This window comes from Taudactylus pleione, unplaced genomic scaffold (assembly GCF_031769625.1).
Source record: "Taudactylus pleione unplaced genomic scaffold, aTauple2 ptg000319l, whole genome shotgun sequence".
NCBI classification, from domain to species: domain Eukaryota; kingdom Metazoa; phylum Chordata; class Amphibia; order Anura; family Myobatrachidae; genus Taudactylus; species Taudactylus pleione.
Genome location: NW_028284720.1, coordinates 2,512,090 through 2,535,768, shown reverse-complemented (window position 1 = coordinate 2,535,768; position 23,679 = coordinate 2,512,090). Strand labels below are relative to the sequence as shown.

Here is a 23,679-nt window from a genome sequence, read left to right as displayed (position 1 = left end):
GGGCTGTGGTTTTACCTGTCCTCTGCTTAAAACATATCCCAAATATTTTACCTCCACCATTTGAAAGGCAGGATTAGCAGTAAACTCATGTACCCATAAAGATTGCAAAACTGCTTCTACTCTTGTTAGGTGTGACTCCCAGTGAGGGATGCATTTATCAAGTTCCCATCATTCTGTTGATCCTGGCCAAAATCATGCAAGGACACTTCCTTTCCAATGGGAACCCATTGTCACAGTCTCAATCCCCTCTAGTTGCTCACTGGCCAAGGAGGGCGTTACAACCACCAAACTTTGGGAAATAGTCAATCTTGGCTTCTGGGACACCTCTGATGTGGACCTTCTGCTGTCATCATGCCACGTGGCCACCTCTTGTAACAATGAAAAGTCCCGACCTAGGATCAATGGGGGTGGTGGCCTGGCGGCTACTGTGGCTGTTTCCTTTAGGGATCGCCATTTGATCACTATCGGGAAGTGCCCTCCGGGGCATTCTTCTACATCTCCATATACACATATAGGACCTCATTCAGAGTCGGTCGTAGCGGCCGCACAGTCGTATGCATCCAATGTTTTTCTTTCTGCGCCTGCGCACGGCTAGCTGTGCGCATGTGCGTATGAGATCTACCGATGAAACATACTGTCGGTCATAGGGCTTCTGACACGGAAGTGGATTGCTAAAGTTGATTGACAGGAAAGTCCATTTGTGGGAGTATACGGGGGTGGTGGTCTGCAAACAGAGGCGTTCTTCAGCGTTTCGAGGCATTTTATGGGAGTGCATAAATTATCTGCTTCGTACGACCAAGAATTGCGGATGCATGACAACGTCACTCTACGAACAGGATGATCGTCCAGGCTAAGGTAGGCAAAAAGCGTCCGTAAGCCACAACAGTAGAATCGTTAATCCGATGTTACTTGCGATGTTTCTAATTGGCTAAGCAGCTAAGATTGGTGCATTGTAACTATTAACACTGCTAATTACCTTGTAACTGATTTCACTTGCGTGTGCATTAGGGAATTCATAACACAAATGTTTATTTGTGCTTTTTAAACTTATTTTTTTAAAACAGCTTTTAAAACATCTAGCATTGTGTTTTGCGTAGCAGCCTTTTCAGAAACCATACTTTTTAAACCTTGTATACATTGATATAGTTAAATATAGACATTTTTGATAAAAAGAATATTTTTTTGAAATTCGCCATTCAGCACAATTTACCTAACAATTGTTAGGGCAACATTTGCATATAATTAAAATAAAAAAAAAAACTGAAAAAAAAAGAGCTTGAGACATTGGTGACAAGAAATATGGGGACTGGACAACAGGTGAGGGAGGAGATATCCAGGGCTACTTTCGTCATTTGGGCTGGCTCGGAGGAAGAGGTAAGCTACGGACAGCCGACTGGCGTGTAACACGCCGAGTGGCCTGGCCAGAGGTAGATAGGATTTCCTCTGGCCTAGGCAAATGGCTCTCCATACTTGTGGGGGTGGCTGTTGGGCTGCCAGAGGTGGTGGTCCTGGGAGGAAGGGAGTCTCGCTCCATCATGGCAGGTGGGTTTGCCTGCTCAAGGGTATTGGCCCAATGATCAAAGGCCCCAGCAATGGTCTCCAGGGCCACCGCCACCCTCACAAGAGTGGTCTCCATCCTCAGAAGAACACATGTGTTCTCCTGAGATTGGGAGACCAACCTGGTGAGGAGAGGCACTGCTCGGTCTGATGGTTGCCCTGGAGTAGACTCCACAGGGTCCCCAGATGGAGTACTTGGATCCTCTCATGCAGAGTCTCCATCTGTGCTGGACCCAGACCTGACCTCAGGAGCTGGCACTACCTCCTCTGAGTCTGGAAAAAAATGAAAAAAAAAACATTTGTATTCTTCTTTTAAAAAAAACGCATACATGTTTTAGCTTTATATTTTTTTGAGTCTTAAAAATATTTACATTCTTGCACATGTGGAGTGTGAAAGTCGGCCATGTCAGTGTCCATAGTGGACACGCCGACTATATCCTCTTCCTTCACACATCCCTGAGCCAACGTCTCCAACCTCGTCAAGGCCAGCTCCTCAGGGATGGGACCACCACCTGTCCCCGCAGCATGGTCCACCCTACTCCATAGCTTCCTCTTCAGTTGGTACTTGAAATCAGTCCAGCTGTCAATGTGATTTGGCATTTTTTAAGGATTAATTTTTTAAAATAAGATCAAGCTTTTGACTTCAGTACACTCACAATATCATTTTCTTCCCGTTTTTTAATGATTTTCATGGTTCTGTGGGTTGTCCCCACATCATTAACAGCCCTGGATATCTCCTCCCAAATCCTGTCTTTGGCTCCAGCCCCCATATTTCTTGGGGTTATCCATTGTCATGGTCACCAATGTCTCAAGCTTGATCCGTGAAAACAGAGGGTTTCTTGGCCTTGGCCTGCTTGGTCCCACCTCCTCCTCCTCTAGTGGTGGAATTGGATTCCCAGCACCTACAACATCTTTAAAATTACATAAAATTAAAAAAGTATATTTTTGGAAATATAAACTGTTCTTGTATTGTTTTAAAAATGTGAATCGCACTTACCTGCCTCAGTTGGCCTCTGCACACCATGCTCCTCGCTTGACATTTTACAAACATGTGAGAGCATGAAGAATACTGCTTGTGCAGACTTTTTTATAGATGTGAGCGCATCCCTGGATTGGTTACACGTGCATCCCTATTTGCCTAAGTACAATGCAAACCTTGCCTGCATTCTGTAATCACTGCGTGGGTTGGGCTAGATGTGAGTGCATCCCTGGATTGGTTACCTATGCATCCCTATTTGCCTACGTATAATGCACACCTTGCCTGCATTCTGTAATCACTGCGTGGGTTGGGCTAGATGTGTGCGCATCCCTGGATTGGTTACCCGTGCATCCCTATTTGCCTATGTATAATGCACACCTTGCCTGCATTCTGTAATCACTGCGTGGGTTGGGCTAGATGTGAGTGCATCCCTGGATTGGTTACCCATGCATCCCTATTTGCCTATGTATAATGTACACCTTGCCTGCATTCTGTAATCACTGCGTGGGTTGGGCTAGATGTGAGCGCATCCCTGGACTGGTTACCTGTGCATCCCTTTTTGACTAAGTACAATTCACACCTTGCCTGCATGATTCAATAATTGTGTTTTTTTTTCCTTATTTAAGGCAAAGCCAAATGTTCCCTTACTTGTGGGTTGTAGTTGGAGTGATTTGTGGTGCAGGAAGGGATTGCTAGTGTTTACATTGTTTGGAGCTGTTTGAGTGGTGCTTTTGTGTGTTGTTTGAGTGGTGCTTTTGTGAGTTGTTTGAGTGGTGCTTGTGTGTGTTGTTTGAGTGATGCTTTTGTGTGTTCTTTGAGTGGTTTTTTATTTTTAATTTTATTTTGGGTTGTGGTTTTTATTTTTTATTTTTTTGATTGGGTTGTTGGTTTTTTATTTCTAATTTTGTTTGGGGCATACCTTTCCCCAAACCCGGTTACTTAGTGTGTTTGGGTGGCCGTGCTTTTGGAGGATCAAAAATCCAACGTTATTTGAAGACTCCAGTAAGTGTGCCAGCCTACTGCAAGTTTTTTTTTTTTTTTTTTGTTATATAAACCCAAAAAAGTACATTATTCTAAAAATTGTATTCATGTTTTTTTTTTTAAATTTAAGGTGTTTAACAGTCCATTTTATACTTGAATCAGGTAAGTGTCTATTTAAACAAACCTAAAAGTTTGTTTATTTTAATTATGAAGTGTTTTTTGCAGTTTTTTTAACATTTAATAATGCAGTTTTAAAATATTTTGAAAAAATAATAATAAAGTTTTAAAAATGTAATATTGGCCATTTTAAAAGTTAAGGTTTGTTTTAACAATAATAGTAGTAATTGTTTTTTTTTAAAAATGTTATATTATTTTCTTTTTCTTCCCCCCCCAAAAAACGTACACCAAATACACCTGTAGGGATTCCTGAAGATGGCACTGCCCGATCCTGTAAGAATATGCACCATTATTACAAAGCTAAGTATTTTGGGGCAAATATTCAAAAATCATTCTCAAAAACTTTATTTTTTGTTTTTTAAAATTTACAGAGCGACGTGGGCCAGCTAATAGTGGCCATGTTGCCACCACCAACCTTCCTCAGCCTCCTCCTGGGTGTAGGCACAGGAGGCGTGCAAGGGCCAAGATATATAGAACACTTGTCACCCTTTTTGGAATGCCTGATGATGTGGTTGTAACGACTTATTGCCGCCTCCAAATATTATCCTAGACACTCTTTCAATAATAAAGAATGATCTAGAAAGTCAGATACACATTCCAACAGCAATTTTACCACTTACACAGTGTTGGCGGTGTTACATTTCTGCGCCTCAGGGTCCTTCCAAACCACTGTGGGGCTGGTGGGTGGACTCTCCCAGCCCTCATTTTCATGGATCCTGAGGTGTGTGCTAGGTGCATTCTTTAAACATATAGCACATTTTATTAGTATGCCTTTGGATACAGAAGCCCTTGATGTGGTAAAGCAGAAGTTTTTTGAGATTGCAGGCTTTCCACATGTCATAGGGGTAGTGGATGGCTCTCACATAGCACTTCAGCCCCCTGCATGCAGGGAATAAATCTATAGGAATTGTAAACATTTCCATTCGCTAAATGTAATGGTGCTATGTGATGCCTCCATCCAGATCCTCTCCCTGAATGCCAAATTTCCAGGCTGCAGCCATGATACATACGTGATCCAGCATTCAGGGATTTGACCTAAATTAAGCACACTGCAAGCTGGTGACGTGTGGCTTCTTGGTATGTATAAATCAAGGATGTAGCTATAGTAATAGTGTAAACATGTTTTCATGGTCAATTTATGTATCTTTTGGTGTTCCATTTCCATCAGGTGACAGTGAATATCCTTGCACGCCCTGGCTGCTGACTCCTTATTTGAATCCCTCACCAGGGCCCCAAACTCTATATAATGCCATGTTTACTGCCAACAGGCAGGTGGTAGAATGCTGTATCGGCCTTTTAAAGGGCCGGTTCCGGTGTCTCCATCACTCTGGTGGTGCCCTCATGTACTCGCCGGATATGGTTTCTCGCATTGTGGTCCTGTGTGGGATTTTACACAACATTGCAATAAGGAGTCGAGTACCCATGCAGCCAGAGGATGCCTTGCCAGAGAATGGCCCCCCGGAGGAAGGTGTTGAGGTGCTGTCGGGGGGGCCAGATGCGAATCTGTTGTTTCTCGATTTTTTAGGTAATAATTTTTACATTTAGTTTGTTTTTTACACTTAGAGCAAATGTATTTTAAGGTGTACCTAATTTTTTGTTTTCTTTTTCTTCCACCAAAATCAAAACACTTTCCAAAACTGCAAAACTAATGTAACCCATTGGCAATGCCCTGTACTGTTTTTGGACATCTAACAAATTTTGACCGGATATACCCCAACATGTTTAATTCATTTGCCTTTTCTTTTATTCATTTGTATTTTTTCATCAAAATTTTCTGTTTGTTTTTTACTATTGTTGTTTATGTCTGAGTAAGCCAGATATTTTATTTGGAAAAACCCTGTGGACATTTTTTATGTGTGATTCTGTGATGAAATGCTTTTTATGAGTATAAGCATGTTGGCAAAATGTTTGTTAGTTAATAAAATATTTTCAAAAAAAAAATGTTTGTTGTGATTTTTTTTAGGAAAGCCATTTTGATGTGGATAATGTAGGCCAAACCCAAACAAAACTTTTAAACAACATTACTGCAAATGTTTGAAATGCTGAAGTACACCCTTTAATTTTGAAAATAAAAGAGGACAAATGTTTTTGCAACAAAAACTTTACTGTAATATAATACATTTTTTAATGTACAAAGATGAAAAAAAACTATAAATGCTCCAAACTCCCCACAATACACTGGAGGTAGCAGTAGGCCTCCAATAAATGGCCACTTGTTCTTCTTAGCTTCTCCCTAATTTGTACCAAGATGTGGGTTAGATCTGTGGACAGAAACATGTATTTGTAGGTTAAAAACTTCTTAAAAATTACCAACATTTGATCATTAAACATTAGTCAATGTCCCTAAAAGTGGGAAAACACAATGATTTTAGGGTGTGTTTCAAAGTTTCATCCACACAACATTATTAATATCTTGATACTTTTATGGTGTAAAAACAATTGGAAACCCTAACTATGTGGCATAAGCTAAAAACCCCTATGATGTTGTTAAAAAAAATTGGAGGTGTATTCTTAATTCATGATGGCCATATCCTTAAAACACAATGCACGTATTCCCTTCTAGAATGTTCTTGATAATCCAAAAATACAATGTGTTTGCTATGGCAAACATAACTTTTCCTAATGAAATTACATCTTAGTACATTTTAAACACAGTGTACACAACATTAACAAGGGTAGTCTGGTTCCTATCACCTTCCCAAGTTCTGTGACATGTTTTATTTAAATATAAAATAGTAATCCAAATGTAATCATTTTTTACACCAATAAAAAAGCATTTTGTAAACCCCAAAAGGCATAATGTACATTTTTGGTCTCCCCCCCCAAAAAAAGGCTCAGGCACAAAACATAAGCACAAAATATTGAATAACAGCATTACTGCGCAATGATTTTGACACCCATACTGAAATAAAAAAAATAAACAACGCCCAAAAATGTTTAAAAAAACATGGATAACAACAACACCAAAAAAAAAAAATTACAAAACACATACCATCAGAGCATTGTAGCAAAACCCCTGATGTAGATGGTGCAGGAGATGGTGCTGGAGATGGGGAGTTACTTGTAGTTGGGGGAATGGTGGGAGGGGAAATGGAGTGGCAAACATCAAATGGAGGGGATATGTGGGATGTGGACTAGGGCACGGGAGTGGATATTTGGGATTAGTGGGCAGGGGAGGGCAGAATACTCAGGGAGGATTGGAAGAGGGAGGGAGGGTTACTGGGGGAGTATGGTGGTGGGGAGGGAAGGCTGGGTTGAGCGGATGGGGAAGGTGAGGGTGAGGGCTGCAGGTTGGAACTTGCATTTCCTCCAAATCTGCGGGCCCTTCTCTGTCTCCTCTGTGTTTCTAAAATTTAAATATATAAAAAAAAAAAAAGTTTAGTTTTCAATTTCGGCTACACAATACAAGTACACTTTACACATTCAGGACAATAGGCACAACATATAGGAGGTTTTTTTTACATTGACTAAAAGAATTGAAAAAGGAACAAACATTTTTAACAGTACACTAATTATAACATTTATACAAATGCATACTTACGTCTGCGTAGTCGCGCCCGCAAATTCCGCAAAAGGATAGGTGAACGGCAGGGCAGATCCGACCACCGCCTCTCTAGTTGCGCTATATTGCGCCTGTATCCCGCACTTCGAAGGGCTCACCTCACCTCCGCATAGGCCGACCGCTTTATGCAGTTTGAAATTGGAGGCTGGGTGGTCGTAATCCGCCTGTCCATGATCTGAACCAGGATCATCAATTCCTGATGGGTAAAGGCCGTGGCTCTCATGAGTGCAATGGCCAATTTTACAGAAAGCATGAAATATACATGGGGTAAAATTAAATATGATTGGCTAAAATATTTACTCAGTTTCCTAAAAAAAACACTATTGGCCAATCCTTTAAACATGTGACTTGAAAAATATGGTCAGATTTGATTGGATAAAACACACAGTGTGCAATTGCAAACATAAGAGTGCAAATGATCCTAACGCAAAATGCACATGCATTTTTAAAGTTAACACAATTAGTAACAGTACATTCACAGATAATAAACATTACTTTGTTTTGGAAATTTCGAAAAAAAAAGAGAACAGAGAAAACACCCACGAAAAAAACAATAAAGTTTATTGACACATGAAAAAAAACTGGAAAAAAAGAAAAGCAAGAGTTAAACAATCTTATTAGATAATTGATGACAAGCTAGTAACAAGCTGATCCAGGTAAACATGACATGTGACCATCAATACAACACATAGGGCCGCGAACATCGGAACATAACTAGAATACTGCGACTGACAGCACCTGACTATGATTGTCTCGGTCATTCTATCAGATCAGTCGGTAGCTAGGTAGGTGCAGTGCTAACAAATGGGCATCACTTTGTTTACGATCGTCCTGCTGTACGATCAGATTTTGCGGTCATAGCCCGTACGACCGTACGGCCGCTACGACTGACTCTGAATGAGGTCCATAATCTTTACTGGGGTAGCACATGATCAGCCCCAGGTTGAACCAGGTTGGCAGAGATGATGGTTAATTTGCTGCCAGTATCCACTAAGGACCAGACCTCCCGGCCATCCACTTGCACCATCAAACGAAACAAGGGAAGTGCTTCCAGCAGCCATGCTGACCATGGGTCACATTGTTTTTCCAGCACTACCATCCATTGGCTCGCCCTGCTTTGGGCAGTACTGGCACAAATGACCGGGCTCACCACAGTCAAAACACACAGCTGGGGGTGGGCTGTTGAATTTAACAACTGGTACCTGGGTTCTATGCTTGGAAACTGGCTGGAATCCCTGTTTGGCTTTGTTTAACTTCCCAAGAGTCAGGTATGGTTCAATCACCACTGCTAACTCCTCATTTGAGGATCAGCCTGTAGAGCCCACTCTTGTGCCACACAATCTAGTACCTGTACAGCATGGCCCAAAGCCACCATCTCTACTATACACCAAGCAGAGTTCTTATCCATCTGCAACCACGCCTTACTCAGCCTGGCTACTTTGGCCAGCTGGACCCTAGAAGCTTTGGATGGGTTTAGCCACCATTCCTGAAACTCCTGAGCTTTGCTAGGTCTAGTCACTCCAACTCTGCTTAATATGGCCTTTTTCAAGTGTGGATAGGAATTTGCCTCAGTCTTGTTTAAATCTCCATATGCTCTCTGAGGTTCCCCTGTGAGACAGGGAGGAAGTCTGGCGGCCCACTCCTCCTCAGGCAATTTTAAAAGTGAGGTTATATGCTCAAAAGAGCACAGAAAAGCCTCAATGTCATCAAATGGAGTAAGCTTCTATAACACCTCTCACTCCTGCCCACCTTTCCTCACTTCAGTTAACTCTGCATGTAATAGCTGAATTTTAGTTTGTTGCTTGGCAGCCCTACAGCCAATTCAGCAAAAAAGTGTAATTAATTCTTCCATATTATACTGCTTTATCCCTTTATGGACAAATTTAGAAGGCTTTATAAATTCTCTTTTGCAAGCCAGATCCATAAATCTATAACATTAGCTTAAAAACTGCTCTACATTCCCTGGATAATCAACCACATACATAGGAATTAAGCAGTTTTTATATTGTGCACAATTTGTATAGACACAGACAAATAATCACTGTGAACAATTGCCATTTTATGGCTGGCCTGCCACACTCACCCACCCAGCTGCTGATAAAGTGACTCACTCGCCAAGCTGCTGTGCAGTGGGTAGCATCCTGCAAAGCATCTCACTGCCGCTGTGGGTGGATCCGTTCACTGTATCAAAGCTCTTGCTGCATAGTAATTTCCAGCAAGTCTCTGAGTTTTGTGCCAAATGTGACAAGAATCACATAGTCTGGGTAAAATCTATCAGTAGATGTATTACTCACCACAGGCAGGTACACATGACAAGGTAGTTTCACAGTCTTCCAAACAGCAATATTTTCTTCAGTGGACTCGCATGTCCAGGATCCCTAACACTAGTCATCCCCTGGCTTATAAAATGGGTGACTATCTCACTGTCAGGCTCAGGTTCCCCAGTGTCTATGCAGTTCTTAAACCAGCCTTACACAGGTATCTATAATCAGCTGCCTTCCAGATTCTAATAGAGGCAACACCTGAACTGGACATTACACATTCCTAAAGCCTTTGCTTTGTCAAACCTGGGAGATCTGGATAATCCACATTTACCTCATGTGGAATTATGCTGACCCTGTCACAATATACATATATGTATACACACAGCAGAGGGTGGGTGTTCCCAAGGATCACCCATCATTGCTGTCTGAGGATGTGAGATACTGAGGGAGGGGACGTTGCCAAGGCTGCAGGAACATTCTTTTCCTACAACCATGGGTAATTAATCCTCTAGACCTCCAATCACTGTGGATGCAGAAGCCACAGGGAGTCATGGGGAGCAATGGCTGCAGCGATCCACTAAACTTGTATCTCCTCTTTGCTGTACACTTAATAAAGCAGATATACTTATCCTCTTCTCTCACTGCTCCACATCTGCCACCTCCCCTCTCTGCTAAGCTTTACACTGCTCCCATATTCCCTACAAAATCCTATTCAAACTGCTAACTGTCATGTTCAAGGCCATCTACAACTCAATTTCTCACTTCATATCCAAACTCCTCTTCATATCCAACCTCATCTTCATACATACTCCCCCCACCCTCTCTGGTTGGCCATTGAACATCACCTTTCCTCCCCTCTGGTAGCATAACCTCACTCCCAAATCCTAGATTTTTACCATGCTGCTACCCACCATTGGAATGATCATCCTAAGTCCAGACTATCCCCTGCCTTGTATAGCTTCAAACTGTAATTGAAAACCCAGCTGTTCATAAAACTATACCAGTCCTCTGCTTAACAATTTCACCATGTAGTATACTTTACCATTTTTTATTCTCCATCTCTTCTTCTCTTGGTTCTTGCCCTCAGATCACCTTACAATGGCTCATCCCATTTGTCAACTGTTTGTCTACGGCCTTTTTTATATTGTAAGCCCTAATGGACTAGGGCACTGTTCCCTTCTGTTATCATTACTTTTAACTGGGGTCAGCAGCTACATTGTGCACCTTCTCGTTGGGCTCACTGACCCTTGACTCTACTCCTTCATTATGTTTGTACATCTTTCAGTAGCTCTAAATCTGTTAGTGGTGTGTAGCTGTAATGGGAGTTGTAATGCTATCTGCTTACTGTATTATACCGCCATTGGTGATCAGTAAGGCTGCATAGACATAGGCTGCCATAGTCAGTTTTAGATTCAAATGCTTAGATTATAAGTGTAATTACAATTTGATAACTAAGAAAGGAGTTATACCAGAGATCATATTAGCCATATGCACTTCATGCAAAGACTGATGTGACTTCTCTCTCTCTCTGAATTGCAGGTGAATTGTCACTACTGCTCCCATCACATGCTGTTATAATAATTGCAGAGCACAGCTTTGAAAAATTATTTTAGATAAATTGTTACTACTTTTATATTAGAAGCAATTTCTATAAAGGAAGTTAGGAATTTATTGTGAATATGTGATTGTCTCCCCCTTCTCACAAATTGTTTATCTTAGACTTTATTGCATCCCAATTTAGTGCTTGTTGAGCACTCCCTATCCTGACTGTGTCACATTTGGTGGAGAATGTGGGCAATCACACACTGAAGTTTGCAGCAAGGAAATTTTTTGGTTTAAAATTTAAAGGAACAGATACCAATTCATCAGGGTGGCTATAAACATAAACAAAACATAAACATATGTCCTAGCCCGGCTGGTCACTAGCTACACAGCAGGTTCCCTCTCTATAATAATGGTAGGGCCTATTGCCCTCACCATCAACAAAACATGTGCACAGTACTTACAAGGATTATCACCAAGTGTCTCTGAACAGTCTATTCTGCCTGCTTTCCCACGTGTAAGACACTCAGCCACAAACAAACCATGCTTATATTAGCCATTTCCAGCTGCAAGCCCTAATGAGCCTGTTACCAAGCTGAAAGGCCCAAAACCTGGAGTGGCCTGTGGATGGAGCCCTACCTCTCCTCATATCCACAACCCCAGGACCCAAACTGGCTTTTCCAAAAGTTGACACTCTGGTCTGCTTACAAAACAGACTTCGCCTGGGGTTTTTTAGAACACAAAGGCCAAAAACCTAGGACAAATGTACCTGCCATTGACCACTTTACCAGTGCTTCTATCACAATAAGTATATATATATATATGTGTGTGTGTGTAAGCAGGATCATATATATATATATATATATATATATATTTATATATGGACAAATGAGAGCCGGCAACATCCTATAATCGAATGCAAAAAGAGGACGTATTTATTCCTTTGTAAATAGTGAAAACATCATCCAGCAGTATAATGCATATCCATTTAAAGGTCAGGGTATGTGGGGAGATCAGCGATAGTTCAAAAAAATCAGCATAATGATCAAGTCATAAAGTCCATGTAATGGCATGAATATACTCATCATAAGTCCATCCCCAAACATGTAGTGCCATGCTTAGGAAACATAAGCAGTTGTGGTCTACACAGATCTCCTCGACCAATCACTAAACAATTGATGGCTTCTAACGTTGGTTGAACCATCAATGGCACAGCTGTCAATGGCCATCACTACAGTATAACATAAAAACTGCTATTTTTATTGTATACTGTGTTTTAAAAAAAAAACATTTTCAAAGAAAATAGTGATGGATAATTTTAAAATTATGTTCTGGACCTAATTCAATCATAAAATAAACGAAAATTTTGGTGCATTTTTTTGAAAAATAATTAGTCATTTAAGTGGTTAATACTTAAAAACAGGCAACCTAATTTATTATTATTCAAACCTGAATTGTTAGCTGAAATGAGACATTCTACAAGAACAGACTCACAAAGAGATTTGCAGAGCACACACTAATCATGTAAATAAGGGGTAATATTTCAACCTTCATTTAATCCAACTGGGCAAAAGTATTCAGGGCCTGATTCAGAGCCGGACGCTATTTGCTAACGGTTGTTCAGAAAAGGGGCCGGCTATTTAAATTGAGAGCTCGCTCTTTACAGTCTGTTGACGCCTCTAATGTCTAAGCGAGTGAACGAAATATGCGCTCGCTATTTTGTAAAGACGCCCCCTGGCCGCTCGCATCCTACGGCATCTCCGCTATTTATTTGATTAATCGAGTACATCGAAAGGCATCTGAACTGCTCGCAGTGCTTGTGGTTGGATTTTCCTACCGCAATCATGCGAACAGTTCAGGCTAAGAAACAACCAAGTGACGTGGTCGATGACGCTGCTTTGTTAATTATGCACACTCTTAAAATGCCCGTTTTTAACTTTTGGCACTCCTGCGTTCGGATCTCCACTCCCCGTTTTCAAGCACCTTCCCCTGTTACCACCCGCAAACGCCTCATTCTGTCACTCAAATTAGCAGGCATTCGCTATTTTGCAAGCACACAATTTCCGACTGCAATGACTGGTTCGCGCATGCGTATTACAACCCATACGCATTCGCAGTTGTGCGAACATCGCTCAGAGTGAACTAGCGGCTGCTTACGAGCGGCTCTGAATCAGGCCCTCAGTTTATAGATCAAATATGTCACCAGTTTTGATAGATATTTCAATAAATCACCATTCTCTCAATTACTTGTTCTATAGCATTAAATATAAAGTAATTCAATTTTGAATTACAACATACTAAAAAATACTGTGGGACAATATGTTTTTTTACTTTGTTCAATAAGTTTCTAACTGTCGTTTCCTCTTTCCTACATAACGTTTCCCAAACTGATATTCAGGCATACTGTACACAGGTGTTTTGACAATTCAGTAAACCTTTTATGTTCCAAATGTTTTTATTATCATAATTATATTTTTTTTATTATCCTTGTCAGCACAGCTTCACATTTTCTACTTATTACATAGAAAAAAAACATTTTTCTTTTCAGCCAACATTCATCTTTAATCATTGTAAGGTTACTAAGTGCCAGTCTACTTTTTTTTGTTTTTGCCCTTTTTAAAACCAACTGTGTTTTTTTTTGGGAGTATACTTTTTAGTATTTGACCTAAAGTAAAAACATTTGAAAGTTTCATGAGTACTCTTTCCCTACATTTAACTTTAAAAGTGGTGACAAACTGGACAGATATTTATTTTATCCTGTTATATATCTATTAAATCTCTTGCTCTATCCATTTAGTAACGTTCGGAGGATATATTTTTTTCTAAAAACCTCTGACTTTAAATCTCAGCTTGCTCTTACAATTTTGAATCCTCTACACAATCTCTTCTTACCCTAATAAATTGTGAGTAAGGTATATAAGATACACATTTTTTTGAAATAGCAGCTTTTTCAAATGCACGTAGCTATTACTGTTTTTTTTTACTATACAGTATACTCTATGTATCAGAATTGGGGATGTGCGCCGACCCCCGTGTTTTGGTTTTGGATCTGTATCTCCTTCATGGTTTTGCAAACCACCCTCAAGAGTTCTGGTTTTGGATCTGGATTTTTTATATAAAAAATTGATAAAAAGTTTTAAAAACAGCTTAAATCATGTAATATATGCAATCCAAAACCCAAACTTTGGGTTTTAAATCTGAATTCCAAACCGCAAAAAGATCAGACCACGACCCGGATTTACCTGGATCTCCTTAGGAGATTAGAACCACGACTTGGGTTTACCCAGATTCACAAAATTCAGGTGGGTTCGGATTTATGGAGAACCGAATTGCACATCTCTAATAAGAATCAATTTGTTCCCCTTCTTTCCAACTGGTTGTATCTAGAACACAGCCTAGACATTTTATTATTCTGTAAACTAGAGGTGAATCTTTGATTATAATTATTATCATTCGTACAGTACATGACTTAATTAATTGTAGACCCCTTTCCCCCTAAATTGTTAGTATGTCATCTATATATCTTTTTAATATTTTTATAGGTTTCTTAAATGGACCATCATCATCTACCACATTACTTTCCCATTTTCCCAAGTACAAATTTGTGAAATTTTACTCCATCAAGAGACTCCTCTCATCACCCACAGATGGCAATTTTTTTTGAGAAGCGAAACAGAAAGCTGAGGATTACCACTTATCATCTTGCTGTAAGCCAGCACTTGGGGAGTTCGGACGGCTCCCATCTACGAGCACTGAGCCTTCACTGCAATATACGTTAAATCACCTTCTGCTGCTGCAGTTTGAACAGCTGAGTCTGGGAAACCCACCAGTAACTTTGTGGGGAATGCAGATGGATTCCCCTGGTGACTGCTGATCTTTTACTGCAGTGAGTGAAGGTGCACCTGCTGCTGATGCAGTATAATTAAGTGAGTCTGAAGAAACCCCTCTGTGCTCCCATCCAGTGGCCAGACATCACACAGCTAAGCTGGAACTTTGGCTTCAGGCTCCAAACCTTGGTGATTGGCTTTTCCAACTGCAGAGAGTCCTGTCAGGACAGAAAGGTCCATGGGGCTACTGCAGAGCAATTAAGGTGACCATCACAAGACTGTCCATACTCCCCTTCATCCACAGGAATAATGATAAGGGGCCTGTTTCAGCACAGGACAGAATTGCAAATTTGCACACAATATTTTCTCCACCATGTATTCTGTCTGTTCCCCTGTATGTGCATGTGTCAGCTCAGCCATTTTTAATGACTTTGTTTAAGCTAAATCAAAACACATGATGTCCACCAAAACAGGGGCGGAACTACTGGTGGTGCAGCCGGTGCACTGCACTGGGATCATCCACAATATAGGGGTCCACACTGCCCTGTTCCATTTGTAGATGGCCGGCTGCAGTGCAGCTGCTTGCTGGGCAGTCATCAAGGCTGTGTCTGACACAGCCAGCATCTACACGTAGAGAGGACCTGGGCACAGTGCAGTCAGGGTCAGCACTACTGGGTAACAAATACCAGTAGTCTCTGCAGTGGGATCAGATGAGCATGTGCCAAGCTCTGATTGGAGGAGTCTATCACATGCTCCTCTGAACTGGAGTTTAGCAGCAGTGCAGCCTCATGGGTGTGACTCATTGTGAGGCTTTCACTGCTGCTCTGCTGGCTGCCTGAGGATGCTGCTGGTGAGTACACTGTGTGGGCACTACAGGTGGCATTATGTGGGGGCTCTACAGGTGGCATAATGTGTAGGGACTACAGTGTAGCATAATGTGTGAGACTACAGTATGGCATAATGTGTGAGCACTATAGTGTGGCATAATGTGTGGTCACTATAGTGTGGCATAATATGTGGGCACAACAGTGTGGCATAATGAGTGGGCACTACAGGTAGCATAATGTGTGGGCACTACAGATGGCATAATGATTGGTGACTACAGTGTAGCATAATGTGTGGGCTTTAGAGGTGGCATCTCCCTGTCACCCACTGCCTGTCATATCTCCCGATCACCCTCTCCCTGTCACCCACTGCATGTCACCTTCTCCCTATCGCCGACTGCCTGACACCCACTCCCTGTCACCCTCTCCTTCTCACCCACTGATTTTCCCTGTCACTACTGTGTGCATGTCACCTCTTCCAATCAATCTCTCCCTGTCACCTTCTCCCCCTCTCTGTCACCCACTGCTTCTCCCTGTCACCTCCCACCCTCTCCCCTGTCACCCACTGCCTCTTCCCTCTCCTAGTTACCCACTGCATGTCACCTCTCCCTGTCACACACTGCTTCTCCCTATCACCCTCTCCCTGTGACCCACTGTTTCTGCCTGTTGCCCACTGCCCATCACATCTCCCTATCACCCTCTCCCTGTCACAAACTGCCTGTCACCTTTCCCTGTCACCCACTGCATCTCCCTGGTCACCCACTGTCTGATCCCTCTCCCTGTCACCCACTGTTTCTCTCTGTCACCTCTCACCCTCTCCCCTGTCATCCACTGCCTCTTCCCTCTCCCAGTCACCCACTGCCTGTCACCTCTCCCTGTCAACCACTGCCTGTAACCTCTCCCTATCACCCTCTCCCTGTCACCCACTGCATCTTCCCTCTCCCTGTCACCAACTGCATGTCACCTCTCCCTTTCACCCTCTCCTGTCACCTCTCCCTATCACCCTCTCCCTGTCACACACCGCCTGTCACCGTTTCCTGGTCACCCACTTGCTGACACCCTCTACCTCTCAACCACTGCTTTTCCCTGTCACAAATGTGTGCATGTCACCTCTCCCTATCACTCTCTCTCTGTCACCTTCTCCCCCTTTCTGTCACCCACAGCTTTTCCCTGTCACCTCTCACCAACTGCCCTGTCACCCACTGACTCTTCCCTCTCCCAGTTGCCCACTGCCTGTCACCTCTCCATGCCACCCAATGCTACTCCCTGTCACCCACTGATTCTCTATGTCACCTCTCACACTCTCCCCTGTCACTCACTGCCTCTTCCCTCTCCCAGTCACCCACTGCCTGTCACCTCTCCCTGTCACCCACTGCTTCTCCCTGTCACCCACTGCCTGTCACCTCTCCCTATCACCCTCTTCCTGTCACCAACTGCCTCTTTCCTCTCCCAGTCACCCACTGCCTGTCACCACTCCCTGTCACCCACTGCTTTTCCCTGTCACCCACTACCTATCACCCTCACCCTGTCACCTCTCACTATCACCCTCTCCCTATCACCCACTGCCTGTCACCTCTCCCTGTCACCAACTGCCTCTCACCTCTCCCTATCACCCTCTCCTGTCACCTTTCCCTGTCACCCAGTGCCTCTTCCCTCTCCCTGTCATCCAATGCCTGTTATCTCTTCCTGTCACCCACTGCTTCTCCATGTCACCCTCTCCTTCTTGCCTCTCTTTATCTACCTCTTGCCTCTCCCTTTCACCCACTGCACTTTGAACTTAGAGTAGGGTGGAGGAGGGGGACCCAAAGCAAATTTTTGCACATGGACCCACCACTCATAAGTTCCATCTCTGCTCCAATATATTGTCCATTATATACAAACTAATATCCCTTCATTTTGACCTACCTCACTTACTTTAGTTTTACATTGTATGCTAATTACATTTATCATTATCTTAATAAATTGATTTGGTGCCTTTCTCAATTGTTATAATTTATTTAGTGCATTTTGGACCTATTCTGTATTGGTGCCATATGTCCTGTATACTGCATTTCAGATCACTGAGTCCCATTTACTTTATTTAAGCTGAATTAAAATAAATTAATATATTTTAGGGATGAGCGGGTTCAGATTTCCAAATTCCTAACCACCCCAAGCCCCCACCGATCCGAGCTGGGGACGGAGTTAGGGTTTTCCCGCATAGCTCGGAACTGAAATCGAGGTAAAACGTCATCATCCCACTGTTGAATTCTCCTGGGTTTTGGATTTTATAAAAGGTCCCGATAGACACCATTTTTCATTCTGACTGTGGAGCATGCGTGTAGAGGGAGCGAGCTGGGAGCTAGTGTTGTGTGATACTGTTGTGTGATACATTACATTCTGGGCTGGCTGGCTACTGTTGTCCATAGAGGGGTTGGCTGTCGTCCTGTTCATAGGGGCTGGCAGAGGGAGGGAGCTGGGTGCTGTTGGCTACTGTACTGTTGTGATAATAAATAAAAATAATAAACTCAGTAGTACACCACTACTTATATAGTTATATAAATTACAATACTATTCTGGCTGGCTAATGTGAAGAGGGAGAGAGCTGGGAGCTGTGGCTGATTCTCGCTGGCTACTGTTGTCCAGTTTTGTGCTGCTGTCTGTCAAGGGCTGTTCCCCCGTATAAAAAAAAAAAAAACACCTGTCACTGTCATTGGTGTAGCTGCGCAGGGGTCCTGTGCTGCTGTCTATCAAGGAGTCAAATATATATAACAAAAAACACCTGTCATTGTCATCAGATTAGCTGCGCAGGGGTCCTGTGCTGCTGTCTTTCAAGGGTCTGCTGTTTCTTTCAGGGGTTCACCCCAAGTGAAAAAATAAAAACAATTTTTTTAAATATTTTTTTTCATTTTGATAAATATTTTTATTGCATTTTGTAAACAAAACCAGTAATAAAAAAAAATATTTAAAAAAAAAACAAACAAACATGAATATTGCAGTGAAAACTTTTTTTTTAAGTTATTGGGTTACAAAAAGTTTTTATTTTATCTTAAATGGGAAGCAGTAGGGAAGCCGATGGTCAGAATCCCGACCGTTGGCTTCCCAACTATCTAATATTGGCAAGGGTTAAATAATAGATGTTGAAATCCCGACGCCTGTCATTTTCCCTACGTTGGAAGCCCGACACCCAGCTTACCAATCAAAGGTAGAACTATCTACGTCATCTGTGGTTCCAGTCATGCCGGTCTCCGTTGAATCCCACTCATCACCTGAGACAGGTAACTCACAGAAACCATTCATGACAAACCATGGAAACTGGATTAGTATCATAAGGAAGAGGAGGCTGCACACTGGGTGTCATGTTATGAGTTGGCCATATGGGGTATGTTGCTGTTAAGGGATCAGGCTGGTTGTCAGTGGACACATTATTAATTTATAGTTGTTATTTTGGGTTGCCATCTCCTGAAGGGTGTTTAGACACTATATGAGGAACAGAGCACTGCTCTCTGGCCGGAAGCCAAATTGGTGGGAGCCACTGTTCCAATATCTGAAGTTCTTCTCTCTTCACATCATCTAGATGAAAAAAAATGTAATCAGGGACATCTACCTCCTTTTTCTGTACCATGCTCTCCCTTTTTGGACAGGAAGTCATGGATGGATGGTTTGGAAGAAGAAGGCCTACAACAGATGGGTATGGTCATTATCAAGACCTGGTATCCCCAGTGGGTGTAGTCTGGGAGGTATTGGTTGGCATGCAGGCAGAGGAATAACAAAGGCCTCCATGTTGTCTGTGGTCACTATTCCGTAAATCAGTTTGCGATTCAGGTAGTAATAAAGTCAGCTACTGAATACAGAATAATGGCTCGATACGATCCATGAATTCCCAGACAGATTCCGGACAGATGAATCCTGTGAATACTTGTAATAATCTTTGGTAATTCCTGGCAAAGGTGGGTGTTATAGCCAGACACTTTGAAGGCTTTATCTTTGAACTGCTTTATAGAAAACATGTGACTGAAACCTTTCCACAATGCAGAACATGATGGAGAAATCCCATGAAGTTCAGCACCTAGTGCATCTTTTTTCATGCTATCTGAGGCCTCTCCTGACTGTGAAGAAAGATTAATCACATTGTAGTCTTCCATTGTGACTTTTAATGGTGATTGCAATGTTGTCCACTAGCTGAGAGCCATCTCATCCGAGGGTTGGGTTTTCCCAATGCAAATGAGACAATTCACATCCAGAAGGTGACCTTTATGTTTAGTCGTGGTGTCAGTCTCTCTTTTGGCAGAATTTGCACAATCGTATTCTTGGGTGCACCATGATGACTTAGACAAATCCTCTAGGGTAAATATCTGATCTGGTGTTCTATCTATTTCTATTAAACCTTTGTGTGTGAGTTTAGTCATCTGCTGCTTGTGGTGGAGCTCTTTTTCTGCATTCTAAATGATCTTCAGACACAATGTAAAACTTAAACCTTAAAATGAAATGTTGCATTTAATAATCTGTTCCCCTTGTTCACATATCTAAGTAATATGGTTAAGTGGACAGTGGGAACAATGGCAATTTGAAGGCCACTAACTTATTCTGTTTTTTTTTTACTGTCCCTGTACAGGTTGGGAAATGCCTTTACAGAATAGAAGGTTTGCAAAAAATTATTTATGGCAATTGTTTATTTATTTATTTTTGGGAAGCATGCTTCCTGTTCCTGGTCCCCTTCTGGGATGAAAACATCAACTCCCAGCAAGCAGACATTGCGCTCAAGAAAGAATTCCCACAAAAGACACAATGTAAGACTTAAACCTTAAATCTGTTCCACTTGTTCACATATCTAATATAGTTAAGTGGACAGTGGGAACAATGGCAGTTTGAAGGCCATTAACTACTACTTGTGCACGTGTGCATATGGATCCGATGTTACCGATTGTTTTGCTATGTTGCCCTAGTATATGGACGTGAGTAAGGGCAAGTGGGCGTCCTTACATAAGGTTGTGTACGCAATGTGACTGTAAACCTTTAAATAGCTTTGCTAATATTAGCAACTGCTTTGCGTGCATATAAGTAAAATTGTGATCCGTAGTGAATCGGCCCTTAGTGCCTTGGGAACTCATCCCAATTGTTATACTACTTACAAGTGTATACTGCTTTTCATATTTCATTTTATTAATAACTTAAAGGTGAGCACAATCTATATTTCCATTCCTTGCTCATCTGGGAGGTTGGTGACTTCTGTAACATACTGTACGTAGCTACTTCCAGAGGCCATATTAAGAGAGGAGGGGGACCAGATGGAGACATTACATGGGCTCCCTCTTCTCTTGATATGCCCCTTCTCTATCCAGGATCACATGGAGTAGACTCTGGCACAGTGCCAACACTTACTGTGCATTTGCTGGTCTCCGGGAAAATGGCGCAGTAAACATTTTACCCAGCAAATTTTCTACTGTGTATGTTCAGCGCTATATTTCTTGTAATCTATGTAGCACTGCCCCTGCAGATGTAGGACTCCAGAGTGGTAAGTATTAATGAACCTTGGTGCAAGGTTGTGGCGTGGGCCCCCTGAAGCCATGGATGGAGTCCATGTGCACTGCACACCCCACACTCATTATACATATGCCTGTGTCTGCTTCCGCATTCCCAACCCGTGATCCCTATTTCCTGTATGTACATGTGCCACCTCTACATAAACACTTATCTTATCCACATACACTGTGACCACTGTCTAATACACAGACATACAGTATCAATCTTCCATCCAGAACACCTACCAAGCAGTGTCAGAACTATGGGAGACAATGGAGGTGCCTGCCACCAGGCTCCAGCTCTGAAGGGGCACCTCCTCCATTGTCCACAACATATTAACCCCACTTATTGCTGTAACTACAATATGTACCCAGAGTGTACCGTCACAGCTGCCCAGTACATGACACCCCTTCCTGGCACCTGAGCAGCCACCATACACTAGTGGAGAGCTCCATGTCAGACCATCAGCTGCCTTCGTCTATCTGTAGCCTGTAGCATGCAAATTGCTTCATTACAGTGTCAGCGGCTGTGATGGGGGAGGGGCACCACATTATAACTTGCCTCCGGGCATCTGGGATGAACTTATGCCACTGCTACCAAGAAATAGATAAGTTACCCGGTTATGATAATGACATATTCCATGTTACCCCATGTCTTACACATGATTTAGAATGCTCTATCATGTGGGCAACACAACAGTGTGATTATAATCCCCCTCCCTTCTTATACCTGAGCATTATGATAGTCAAACTGTGAAATACATCCGGAAGGGGCTATTACTTTGCATCCAATTCAGAAACAAGCCCACTTTCTGTAATTTCCTCACCTGAAGCAATGATGTAAAGCTGCTTATGTCAGTAGATTATTGTCATCTAGTATCAGATTAGGGCCCCTATTTACTACAATCTGCATTTCAACTTTAGTTTTAGTCTGATATATTCGACTAAACTCACATTGCAAATTTGGGAAACATGAGAAGAATGTACTAAGATTCTGAAGCAGGGACAGAGCTTGTGAGAACGTTCTGTCCTTCCGAATCTTCACCGCACACTGCACACTGTAGTTTATTGCATAAAATACAGTGAGAGCATCTCTGTGCATTTGCTGCTTCTGGCTAGTGCTAAACCCCCCAACCCCTACCACCCCAACCCCCACACCTATTATTTGCCACTCCTCTTGCACTTACCTGCCCAGTGATCAGTAATCAGTGAGCTCTCCCATCCGATCAGCTGATCACCACGCTCCTGGTCTGTGACCACAGTCAGCTGATGTGTGCTGTAATCTGAGATGTCGGTTTATAGCACAGCTGACTGGGGTCATAGTGCAGGAAACCGTTGACCAGCTAACCAAAGTACAGAGCTCACTGACTAGCAGACCCCTGGCTGCAGGTAAGTGTTTATTTTTTTCTAACTATTCTTTATTACAGTGATCAGCTTGAGGTCTATTTAGACCACAAAGCTGATTGCAGGGGGCGGCTCCTGGCTCTGCTCTGCCTGTTAGAGTGGAGGAGTTGGGGAATCAGCTTAATACTATCTCAAGATGGCGTTGTTATAGCATGGCGCCTAATGGTTAATTTTTCACAACTATATTTAGTACATTTCAAGCAGATCAAATTTCCTATTCAAATATGGGAAATGTGATCTGATTACTAAACAAATGTGAATTAAAGGGCTAGGAGTAGTTTTTCATGAAAACTGCTCCAAATGCCCTTTGTTGCATTTCAGTGCAACCCAGTTTCAACATTTTATTTTTGTAAAAAAAAATAATGAGAGCCCTAGGTGTTAAAAGGTAATATATATTTTGAGGGTTAAATTACATGTGTATCATCTATTACCTGTATGATACAGTATTAAATGTAGATAGCAATTCCAGTACCTGTGTGTATCCAAGCAAATTCAGTAATTGTGCCATAGGAAGTGTAGTGTCAGAATGGAGATCTCCAATAAAACCGGCCACCTTACCATGCACCAAGCATGCATAATTCGGAGCTGTCAGCTTCGGCCCAGACAGTATCTGTAGAACATCCTTTATAACTTTCATTGTACATCCACAAGAATCATACACGTGATATCCCAGAGTAACATTGGGCAGAATATCCGGGTTACTGTTAATGTCATCAATGGCCAATATAAAAGCTTGGAGCTGCTGATATTCTCTCAGTTTAACACTGTAAAAAAATCATCCATACTGATTATCATAATAAAGCAACTCATACTGTACATGTAATACAGTAATGCACAAACAATTCTAATACAGTATACAGTATGCACTGTATAAATATAAAAACTGTAACTAAATAATATCTATAGAGGTGATTAGTTATAATGTCATCATTTCAGTTTTCTTTAAGAAAACTTGTGAATTAGAAAGAAAACAACACTTCATTTTCTGAATAATAATGTCCTGTACATTCATAGTTTTTTTTGGATTAAATAACCTATATAGAGCCTATGACCTTTAATCT

The 23,679-nt window shown here is 42.0% G+C and overlaps 1 protein-coding gene across 1 annotated transcript in view; it reads right to left on the bottom strand.

The window, feature by feature from the left end:
- LOC148509563 (vomeronasal type-2 receptor 26-like) overlaps window positions 1-23,366 on the bottom strand; it is a 151,948-nt gene extending 128,582 nt beyond the window's left edge. The window contains exon 1 of the mRNA XM_088442968.1: window positions 23,091-23,366. Within this exon, the coding sequence (XP_088299094.1) occupies window positions 23,091-23,255 (165 nt within the window). The 5' untranslated portion in view covers window positions 23,256-23,366. The remainder of the gene's footprint in view (window positions 1-23,090) is intronic.
- Window positions 23,367-23,679: the final 313 nt, after the last annotated feature.